Raw genomic sequence first — 12,071 nt, 5'->3', positions numbered from 1 at the left:
AGTAAGGGAGGCAACAACGGTGAATCGGCCGTATCTGTGAATTCTTAACCTATGAAAATTGCCCGTGTTCATACACAATTGTACTTAGAAAAGCATTTCCAAGGCACGGTGGGTAATAAAGCCCTTATTATTGTTCGTCTTGCATAACCAGCTGCCGACACCAGTGCAAAGTGGATGCACCAACATTGGCAGCTGATTAGCTCCGTGGGCTGCTGTGGACCATCCTTGATGCTCATCATGTCAAAGCTGTTGTGAAGCTCCAGTTCTCTCAGCTGAACCCACAGTTCTATCATGATGGCACCACAAAACTACATGAACATTGGCAGAAATGTGTGGACCACAGTGGTAACTAGATGGTATTCATGGAATACTTAGCCTGCACAGTCAACTTGTTGTGAGCCAACTCTTCTGTTTTTGAAAACAAAAAACAAAAAACATCCAATATGGCTGCCAGACCACGTGAGCGATGACATCATAAATTTATATTCTCTAAATAATTGTTGCATAGATCACACTCAATAAATTAGAAACTGATCAGACCAAGCGTTGTCCCTGTCAATTATGACGTCATAATTATGGCACAAATGACGTCATCGTTAACAACACCTATTCCCCATATAGAATTATTTACAATGAGCCACGTTTCAATTTTTTCCACAGAGCGGTTTTGGAGATATGGAGGTGCAACATTTTTCGGTTTTTCCAAGATGGCGCCTGTAACACATGACCTATGACGTCATGATTATCATTAAAATATTCTAAAGGAGGAGGCGCTCCTCTGGTGAAAATTTCGTGTCCATCAGACCAACAGTTGCTGAAATTTTTAAAATAATGATCGGATGGATAAGTGTTGTATTTGTCGAATTATGACGTCATAACGAAGACACCGATTACATCATAATTAACATTTCTTATTTCCCATGTGGAGTACTTGACAATGGGGCAGGTCTCAATTTTTTCCATGGAGTGGTTTCAGAGATATAGAGGTGCGAAGTTTTTCCACTTCCGGTCCCTCGAGCGACGGGGCTTGCTTCGATCTCTCCACGGCATCAAAGTTTGAGTGTTTTCCCGTTCGTTTCTTTGTCAAATTTCCGCTGCGTATTTTGTTGTGTATGTGTTATTGTGTGTTTCTATTTGGTTTTGGTTTTGTAGTTGTTGCAAATTTGTGTGACATTAGTCGTTTCTTTGTTCGCGCCTCGTGCGGCCTGGTGTCTCGTGCGGCCTCCTCGTCTCGACTTGTGCCCCGCCCCCTATATCTCGTTTTTCTTTCACCTCTGCTCCTGCTTTCTCAAATCCACGTTCTCACTTAGAGACTTTTCCCAGATTGTTTTTCATGGTTTTGTTTAAATATTTATTTAAATATGTTTAAACCGCAGCCGTGATGCTGACGCCGCCCCCCCCCCCCCCCACCCCCCAGAATTTCCATGTTTTCAACGTTTCCCAGTGTGTACCCTGGATAAGAATAAGTACGCCGTATCCCTGCGTGTCGTAAAATACGACTAAGAGGGTTGGCGTCAGGAAGGGCATCCGGCCATAAAAACATTGCCTCAAAAAGAGAACCATGACAATTACAACTACATGTGGGCAGGGTACAGCCCGAAGTGGAGATCGGTTTCTGAGGTTTGGGACATGGAATGTAGGGACAATGACAGGGAGATCAGGAGAAGTGGTGGAAGTATTGGTCAGAAGAAGAGTGGACATATGTTGTGTGCAAGAGACGAGATGGAAGGGAAGTGGTGTGAGAATGGTGAAGGGTAGGCAGGGACAGAAATACAAGTTTGTGTGGCAAGGGTGCCCGGAAGGCGTGAATGGTGTTGATGTCCTGTTTTGTGAGGAGTTTGTAGACAGTGTGGTGAGTGTGACTAGAGTGAGTGATAGGTTGATGATGGTGAAAATGATGATTGGAAAGCTCTTGGTGAACGTCATCTCGGGATATGTTCCGCAGGTTGGTCGAAGCGATGAAGAGAAGGACAAGTTCTGGTGTGCGATAGAGAAGCTGATGGAAAACGTGAAAGATGAGGAAGTTGTTGTGGTAGGAGAACACCTGAATGGACATGTGGGAAGGAGTATGGATGGTTTTGACGGAGTTCATGGGGGTTACGGATATGGTGTGAGAAATGGAGAAGGTGAAAGGATTTTGGAGTTTGCTGATGGAGCTGATTTGTTGATTTGTAATACTCAGTTCCAGAAAGAGGATAATAAGCTTGTAACATACACGTCAGGTGGGTCGACGACAACCGTTGACTACCTGATGCTGCGTAGGCGAGTTAGGGGGCACCTCCAGGACACAAAGGTGATCCCGGGGGAGGAGGCTGTTTCACAGCACCACTTGGTTGTCTGCGACGTAAGGGTGAAAGGTGCGAGGAGAGCTCGGCGGGTGAAGTACCAACCGAGAATGAAGGTGTGGAGGTTGAAAGAGGTGACAGTAAGGGAGGCATTAAAAGAGAGGCTGAGTAGGGTCGAGGATGATGTGGTTGAGCTTGAAAGTGGTTGGATGTCAATGAAAGCTAGTCTGTTGGGAGCCGTTGGTGAGGTATGTGGATGGACAAAAGGACCACCGAGGCACTCGGAAACATGGTGGTGGGATGATGAAGTTGGAAAGAGGATTGACGAGAAGAGGAAGAAGTTCAAGGAGTGGCAGTAGGCGAAGGGTACGGGAGCAGAAACAGCAGAGCATGAAAGTTATAAGGCAGCCAGGAAGGCTGCAAAGAAAGAGGTAGCAAAGGCGCAGGAGGCATGTCGGAAAATGTTCGGAGAACGCTTGGATTCGGAAGAGGGTCAGAAAGCAGTATTCAGGATTGCAAAGCAGATAGTGAAAGAGAGGTGTGATGTGATGGGGGTGAGTTGCTTGAAGGATGAAGTGGGACAAATCGTTGTGGACCCAGATGGAATTAAAGGAAGATGGAAAAGATATATGGAAATGCTGTTGAATACAGAGAATGAATGGGATGGCAACATAGAGAGTAACCCAGTTTTAGGACCGGCAGAGAAGATAACTGAGAAGGAAGTTGAGGAAGCGATAAAAGCAATGAAGGGTAAAAAAGCGGGAGGGCCGATGGGAGTTGTGGGAGATATGTTGAAGGCAGCAGGAAGTTGGGGTGTGAAGAGAATGACAGAGATCTGTAATCTGGTGGTGAAAGAAGGCCGCATTCCAGTGGTTTGGGAACTGAGTACCCTCGTCCCTCTATACAAGGGGAAAGGTGACCCTCTGCCAGTCCCGAGCGATAAAGTTATTGGAGCATGGAATGAAGGTATTGGAAAGGGTGTTGGAGAGGAGGATAAGGAAGAAAGTGAAGATTGACGAAATGCAGTTTGGATTTATGCCAGGAAGAGGAACGACAGACGTGCTTTCATTGTGAGGCAGTTGCAGGAGAAGCACATGGAGAAGAGGAAGAAGTTGTTTCTTGGGTTTGTTGATCTGGAGAAAGCATTCGATCGGGTTCCACGCAAAGTATTGACATGGGCATTGAGGAAGTTAGGAGTGGAGGAATGGTTGATCAGAGTAGTGATGGCAATGTACAAAAGAGCGCGCACAGCTGTAAGGACGAAGGACGGGAAAAGTGGTGAGTTTGAGGTGAAGGTGGGAGTGCATCAGGGGTCGGTACTAAGTCCACTACTATTTGTAGCTGTGATGGAGATGCTGGCTCAGAACGTAAAGGAGGGTTTACCGTGGGAGTTGTTGTATGCAGATGATCTGGTGTTGATTGCGGAAAGTATGGATGGACTGAAGGAAAAGATGAACACGTGGAAGGAATGTATGGAGACAAAAGGTCTGAAGGTGAATATCGGAAAGACGAAGGTGATGGCAAGTGGTAAAGCATGTGGTGAGGTGGAAAGAACTGGGAAGTGGCCATGTGCTGTGTGTAGGAAGGGTGTCGGAGTGAACTCCATTCAGTGTACAATGTGCGCTGAGTGGGTTCATCAAAAATGTAGTGGTCTGAGAGGGTCATTAACCAGTGTGGCAGCTACATTCAAATGTAAGGTGTGCACAGAGGGAGCTGCAGATGGAGGAAATGTTGAGTTGGATCTTGGAGACGGCGTGAAGCTGGAAGGTGTGAAAACATTTTGCTACCTCGGAGACATGCTGAATGGAGAAGGTGGATCAGACTCGGCAACGGTTGCTCGAGTGAGATGTGCATGGAAGAAGTTTCGGGAATTGAGTGGCGTGCTGATGATGAGGGGAGTGTCGTTGAAGCTGAAGGGAAAGGTGTATGCTGCATGTGTGAGAAGTGTTATGATTTATGGGAGCGAGACATGGGTAATGAACGTAGAGCAGCAACGAAGGTTGGAAAGGGTGGAAATGCGAATGGTTCGACGGATGTGCGGAGTATCGTTGAGAGAGAGAGGAAGACAAATGATGAATTGCGAAAGATGATGGAAATAGAGCCTGTGATTGATGCTGTGAAGAGGAACAGGTTGAGATGGTTTGGTCATGTGTTGAGGAAGGATGAAAGTGACTGGTTGAGAAGAGTGATGGAAATGAAGGTAGAAGGAAGTAGAGGACGGGGAAGACCGAGAAAGACTTGGCTAAAGATGGTGGAAGAAGAAATGCGGGCAAGGGGGTTAACAAGGAGAGATGCAAAAATAGGGCAAAATGGAGAAGATTGTCATGGGGACCGCAAGGCTAACCCCCGCTCTAGCAGGGAAAATGGCCTTTAAAATGCATGTTGTTGTTGTTGAAGTTTTTCCAAGATGGCGCCTGTATCACGTGACCTATGACGTCATAATAATCATTAAAATATTCTACTTCGCTTCGCGATCGCAGGGTAATTTTGTTCAGAAGGAAATATGCATGGTGGTAGAACACAGACTAATTGATGTAAGTACCGGTCTTTGTTTCATTCAAATATCCTCACCCGTTTTGAAGTGGAAAAAACCCCCCAAAAGTACAAGGAATAACTTTTCAGCATGCCCTCATACTAATGAACCTGTACAGGTGGAAAAATGTGCAGCATCAGCACCCAAACGACTACATGTGATCTAGTTTGTCATGAGGAGGGCAGAGTGTGGTTACGGGTGGGCGGTTTTGAAAATTGGCCGAGGGCGGCAGAGAAGGCAAGACTGGCTCTGGTTGAAAGGAACCGTTTTGCACCCTACTGTGGACGGGAATGGTGAGAACAGGAATTCAGGTAGATGGGTGTCAAAGGGGAAGGACAGGTAGGTTAAAGACAGCAGACAAAGCAGAAGAAAGAGCAGCAAAACAGGATTTGAGAACATGGGTCAGGGTGACATCTGGGCCTGTCACTGATGAGTATAAGCTGGACAGAACTTGATCTACCTATTCGGGTATAAAAGACAGATTTGAAAAAGGTGGTGGTCGCATGAGGGGGTAACATGGGGAAAGAGTGGGATTAGGCTTGCCACCCGTCCCGTATCATACGGGATCGTCCTGTATTGGAGAATAAAATGCAGTGTCCCGTATCGAGTCAATACAGGACGCGATTTGTCCCGTATTTTCATGTACACCATACTTTCATAATACACTCGGTCTTCACAATGGTGAGAATGACATGATAGTTAATAAAACCAAAACCGTTTCGCAAGACATAGCGTAGATGTTCCCAATCAAAATTTGCGGCAGAGAATGGCAGGCAAGCTCAGTGTCGACGTCGTTGCCCTAGTTACGGAGACTCAGACACGCGGTTTTATTTTAATGTCTGCCAGTGCCAGAAGTCCACCGGTGAAACGCAAGAGGCCGTCAAAGTGCAGATGCGAATGGCAGACGGAATACGAGTGGGTCAGTCTATCAGTGGCAACGAGAACAAGGCAAAATGTACGGTTTGCCGTCGAGCTTTTTCGATCGCCCATGGTGGACTGTCTGACGTGAAGCAGCATGCAGCAGGTGATAGCCATGTCTGAGCAGCATGCAGCAGGTGATAGCCATGTCTGAGCAGCATGCAGCAGGTGATAGCCATGTCTGAGCAGCATGCAGCAGGTGATAGCCATGTCCGAGCAGCATGCAGCGGGTGATAACCATGTCCGAGCAGCATGCAGCGGGTGATAACCATGTCCGAGCAGCATGCAGCGGGTGATAACCATGTCTGAGCAGCATGCAGCAGGTGATAACCATGTCCGAGCAGCATGCAGCAGGTGATAGCCATGTCTGAGCAGCATGCAGCAGGTGATAGCCATGTCTGAGCAGCATGCAGCAGGTGATAACCATGTCCGAGCAGCATGCAGCAGGTGATAACCATGTCCGAGCAGCATGCAGCAGGTGATAACCATGTCCGAGCAGCATGCAGCAGGTGATAACCATGTCTGAGCAGCATGCAGCAGGTGATAACCATGTCTGAGCAGCATGCAGCAGGTGATAACCATGTCTGAGCAGCACGCAGCAGGGGATAACCATGTCCGAGCAGCATGCAGCAGGTGATAGCCATGTCTGAGCAGCATGCAGCAGGTGATAACCATGTCCGAGCAGCATGCAGCGGGTGATAACCATGTCTGAGCAGCATGCAGCAGGTGATAACCATGTCCGAGCAGCATGCAGCAGGTGATAACCATGTCTGAGCAGCACGCAGCAGGTGATAACCATGTCCGAGCAGCATGCAGCAGGTGATAACCATGTCCGAGCAGCATGCAGCAGGTGATAACCATGTCTGAACAGCATGCAGCAGGTGATAACCATGTCTGAGCAGCATACAGCAGGTGATATCAATGTCCGAGCAGCATGCAGCAGGTGATATCCTTGAACTGTACGATGAGTCCACCACAGCAAGCAGCGTTGTGGAGAAGCTCCAGGAGGGCGATCAATGGAAGACCACAGACATGGCTGCCAAGTGGATGGCTGTATTTCAGGCAGCTGATCTCCCAAATATGCTGTCAGTCATTTCCTACCTACTGAGCATACCAGACTCAACAGGGTTTGTGGAGAGAATATTCTCCAGAATGGCCAACAAATGGAGTCATGTCCGGAACAGATGCTCTGTGGAGCTCATGAAGAGTGAGGTACTGGTCTCACTCAACTTTTGAAGGACAAGCCATTGCTTCAGGCTGCAAGGAGCGACAAAAAGTACACATGGAAGAGAAAGTAGAGAGAGAGAGAGACAGAGACAGAGACAGAGAGATATGGGAAGGGGGGGGGGGGGGGGGAGCAGGGGTGTTCAGAGCACTGAGGTGCGATACTGTAAATATTTTAGGCCTGTTCAATCGGCTAAATTAAAGTTCTTTAAATTGTACACCAAATGGGTAGTTGGTCTAATGGCAACACTTGTGCTGCGTCTATTTTTGTTTTGTTCAACTGATTGAAATAAAAATCTGTAAATGACAATAGTGAGTTGTTTTGTCAGTCAATTAATTGATGTGGTGTTGAGTAAAAGGAAAACTTCCACAAATCTGCTATTTCGGAATGCACATATGTGAGATTGAACTGAGATATTGGCTGAATCTCATTATCTATACTGCTGCTCAGACAAGATGTATTTTCATTGATCTGCCAACAATGTGGGACAGCACGGGCGACATAGCCAATGCCAAATGTATGAGTCTTATACGTCAGTAAAATGCAATCTTTCTGATCCGCAGCCGAAGCAGTGGATCTGAACCTATGAAGTTTCTTTCATATCCACAGAACAACTAGTCCTACTCATGTGCTCACACTTTACGTGGAGAGATATGTATGTCCATAAAAGCATGAAACATGGCTTAAAAGTGGCAACAATTTCAAAATGTTCTCGTGGGTGTCCCTTATTTTTCCCACATTGAAGGCGGCAACCCTAAGTGGGATAGGTTGGATACCTGAGGTTTTGAGCAAACACAGGGCTGAGACGTTCTTCCTCTTCTGAAGTAGAGTCCGAGGTGAGTTTCACCTCCCAAATGAGTTTTACAGCCCACAACAATGACGTACATTACCTTCTTTTTTAGCGTTTACATCCTGAAAACCACACAATGTCCACAACAATAGTTTCATACCAATGGGAAAAAAATTATGTGGCCCGTGACGATTTCCTGCTCCACCGCAGAAGGAATTCTCACCTTTGATAGCAGTAATGGGAATATTTTGTTGGCGGAGAGTTGAGCAAGCACCCTCGATACACTCGTGGACCGTTCTCAATATCTCCTTGGGATCCACTTCGACCCAGCTGCACACATGACGTTGTATGATGGGATGAAATGTGCAATGGTTCATTTACTTCATCTTCAGGATATCCAGCAAAACAAAACAAAACGAGGCCATGTACGTTTTCATCATACAGGTGCGTAACATGCATATAGTAACTTGGAAACAAACTCAGGTTCCTGCTGCAGCCACGTCCCATCCCATCAGTGTGTTCATTTTGCATCCCGATTTGAAAATAGACCAGGAAGCAGTTCAAATATGACTTCGTTAAACATTTCTGCTTTTCGGTTCACACAGGTGCAATTGCCCACCTGCATGCTCCACTCGTACCGAGTGAATTTCCCAGTACTATAGTATGTGGAGCCAACCAGCGTCTTGCCATTGGGGGCCCATGATTTGTTCAGAAAAGCAGATGACATTTCACAGCCAATCAAGAACCTACAAATGCAAGACGTGGCCGCCTCCACGTAAATGACTGAGAAACCCACGGACATTGAGAAACCCACGGACATTGAGAAACCCACGGACATTGAGAAACCCACGGACATTGAGAAACCCACGGACATCGAGAAACCCACGGACATCGAGAAACGCACGGACATCGAGAAACCCACAGACATTGAGAAACCCACAGACATTGAGAAACCCACGGACATTGAGAAACGCACGGACATTGAGAAACCCACGGACATTGAGAAACCCACAGACATTGAGAAACCCACGGACATCGAGAAACCCACAGACATTGAGAAACCCACGGACATTGAGAAACCCACGGACATTGAGAAACCCACGGACATTGAGAAACCCACGGACATTGAGAAACCCACGGACATTGAGAAACCCACGGACATTGCGACTTCCTGCTTCATGGTGCATTTGTCATGGTGAAATGGTGATGTGAAATGAAGATGCGATAATGATCCGATTCGGTAAGTTTCAGTTGTTGAACTATGAAGGTAAGATTTGTTCGTGTGTGCCAACAGACAACCATTGCAAAAAGACAAGATAATATTTTGTCGAGACAAGACAGTTAGTTGACTCTGATGGACGTCCTCCATCATGTGATGCCTCATACAAAATGAGATTATTTTAAACTTGGATTCAGGATCAACCAGGTCAGGTGAATGCTATCAAGTGAGCTCTTCTTCCTCTTCAATTGTACATTTGAATCAATTATCCTGAGGCAACACCTTGGAGGACTTCCATAGTGTGAACGCACAGCCATGTCCACATAAAGTGCAGCACCACACTCACCCTTCTTTGGGATATACGCAGCTAATAGGGACCTGGTGCTTGCTCAGAAGTTTCCCGCTCTGTGCTTCAAATACCTGTATGGGTACCAGTCGCACTTCATTCACATAAACACAGACGACATAAACGATACCTTAATGTACAGGTGTCCACAAAGTCGCGCATCATAGGAAATTATTTCATTGATTATCCATCATCGGAAATTAAATTATTTAATTCAACAATTAGCCGGATATGTTGAAGAACATTCAGAGAAACATGATTTTTGAGATTGGTGGGACATTTGGAACAAGTGATGCAGCCAAACGTACAAATAAATGCTTTGCCTATGATGCGCGACTTTGTGGACACCTGTATAATCGGAGCATATACTTTCCTTTTAGCAGTAAGGTTCAAAAAAAAAAAGTCTGGTTCAAATTTGTATGGACTCAATTTTATATTAATTAAAAAATAATAATAATAATCCAGCCAATCAGAATTGCAGAAATAAAGATTTACTCTGCTAATTTATGCAGAAAGCAAAGCAAATATTAGAATTCAGGTAACACTGCATCCTGACCTAGGGACTTCATCAGGTAAGGCACACAGCACAGCCCATACATTTACGAGCCGATCACAACCATTTCCGGGTCACGAGCTGGTGGAACGGTGTCGAAACAAAAACACACCATCACACCTGTAGCTTGCTACTTGTGAGCCAGGACCAGATAATGATAGGTGTGCTTCTCTGACCCAAAGGTGGTTGCAATGGATGTGCCGTGTGGATTGCCCGAAGGCCTAATATCCGAAATCACTCCATGAAATGGTTAAAGACTCCCAATGATCAATTTTACTGCTTACTCCATGTAAGGATGATGGAGTGAAGAACATCCAGATTTCTCAATCTCTAGTTTCATGTTCAGCAGGTGTGCAGAGATTAGACAACACGTTTCGTTGGCTCGTCACGTGTCATGCTCACATATTGACTTCATACGGCCTTGTAAGCAATTTCATTCACATTGTGGCGGACACGAAAGCACTGACGTGGTGACATCACCCCGCACACCAAGTGGGGGTGGGCCACGCCCGGGAGAGAGGCGTGGCCTCACGATATACACGGGGCGCGCAGCCCTGAGAGTCCAATGTTACAGTGAGCTCTTGAATAAAGACTCTTACAAATTACCGCGTTGTCCGCTTCCTCCTCGTTTACAAACAGCGCGCAAAACACCGCGCTTTACTGGTGACCCTCGACGTTGGATCTGCCGTAGCGATCCTTCCAAACACGACGCCATTGCCATGCCCAACAACGCGATGTCGGTTAAACTTCCCGAATTTTGGGAGGCCCAGGCCGAAGTTTGGTTCGTCCAAGCCGAAGCCCAGTTTCAGCTTCGGCGCCTCACCAACGACGACACGCTCTACTGCCACGTCGTCGCCTCCCTCGGGCCCGGCACGGCCGCTCGAGTTGTGTCCGTCCTTCGCCACCCACCGGACGGCCACAAGTACGAGGCGCTCAAGCGGCTGCTCCTAGCCACGTTCGGCCTCACGGAGGACGCACGGGCCGACCGCCTCCTGGATCTCCCCGAGCTCGGCGACACGCACCCGTCGGTCCGAATGGACCATATGCTGTCACTGTTGGGCGACGAAGCCCCTGGTTCTCTATTCCGGGCGCTTTTCCGTCGCCAACTTCCAGCACAGGTACGCCTCGCGTTGGCCGGGACCGTGCTAACGGAACCCCGAGCATTGGCCGCCGAGGCGGACAGGTACTTCGCGGCTTCGGACACGCGGGCGAGAGTCGGTGCGGCCATCACGGACCTCGAGGCTGATGCTGCTGATGATGCTGATCCACCGCATCAGCTTACACAGCATACGCAGCATGCTGATACGCACCTCGTGGCCGCCGCCACGCCCCGCCCACCGCCGCGGCAAAAACCGCCACCACGGGGAAAACCGCTAACTCCACCGGCCTGGCAGAGCCAGCCGCACTCCTCCAGCTCCACCACCTGGTGCTGGTTCCACGCCAAGTTCAGCCACGAGGCTCGACAGTGTCATCCGCCATGCTCCTTCAACAGGTCGGGAAACGCCCGGGCCGGCGCTCGATAGTGGCAATGAGCGCCGGCCGTTCGAGCAGCCTGCTGTTCATAACGGACACCTTATCCGGGCGCCGTTACCTGTGCGACACGGGAGCGCAGGTGAGTGTCGTTCCTGCCGGTACGTCGGACAAGCACGCCGCGGGCGGGGGCCCCGCGCAGCTTGCCGCGAACGGGACGCCCATCCGTATGTACGGAAAACGCTGCCTCTCTCTGCGGTTCGGAGGACAGGTTTTCCGATGGTCGTTCGTCACCGCCGACGTGCCCGTGGCATTGCTTGGCGCGGACTTCCTGTGCGCCAATGGGCTCCTGGTCGACATAAAGCACAAACGTCTTGTCCAGGCCGAGACGTTCAGCTCGCTCGCTTGTGCGCTGCCCAGCTCGTCGAGCAGCTCACTGAGCGGCTTGCCAAGCGGCTTGCCGAACGGTTCGGTTCCAGCCACGTTGATCTGTACGCTTCCGGCAGCAGACGAATTCACCCGCCTCCTCGCCGGCTTCCCGGCCCTCACGCGGCCCACCTTCTCGGCGGGAGCCGTCAAGCACGGGGTGGCCCATCACATCCCCACCGTCGGGCCACCTGTCTACGCCCGGGCACTCCGCCTCGAGCCGATGAAGCTGGCGGTAGCAAAAGCGGGGTTCGCTACCCTGGAGCGACTCGGCATCGTTCGGCGCTCGGAGAGTGCTTGGGCGTC

General features: G+C 48.7%; 1 protein-coding gene across 2 annotated transcripts in view; it reads right to left on the bottom strand.

The window, feature by feature from the left end:
* LOC137439999 (glycerol kinase) overlaps window positions 1-12,071 on the bottom strand; it is a 59,935-nt gene that overhangs the window by 37,836 nt on the left and 10,028 nt on the right. For both annotated transcript variants that reach the window (XM_068136345.2, XM_068136344.2), the window contains exons 2-3: window positions 9,317-9,390; window positions 7,975-8,081 (exon numbers count right to left, since the gene is read on the bottom strand). In XM_068136345.2, coding sequence (XP_067992446.2) covers window positions 7,975-8,081; window positions 9,317-9,390 — 181 coding nt within the window. The remainder of the gene's footprint in view (window positions 1-7,974; window positions 8,082-9,316; window positions 9,391-12,071) is intronic.

This window comes from Myxine glutinosa, chromosome 14 (assembly GCF_964187855.1).
Source record: "Myxine glutinosa chromosome 14, kmMyxGlut1.1, whole genome shotgun sequence".
NCBI classification, from domain to species: domain Eukaryota; kingdom Metazoa; phylum Chordata; class Myxini; order Myxiniformes; family Myxinidae; genus Myxine; species Myxine glutinosa.
Note: the sequence above shows the minus strand (reverse complement) of the source record. Positions and strands in the feature narration are given on the sequence as shown.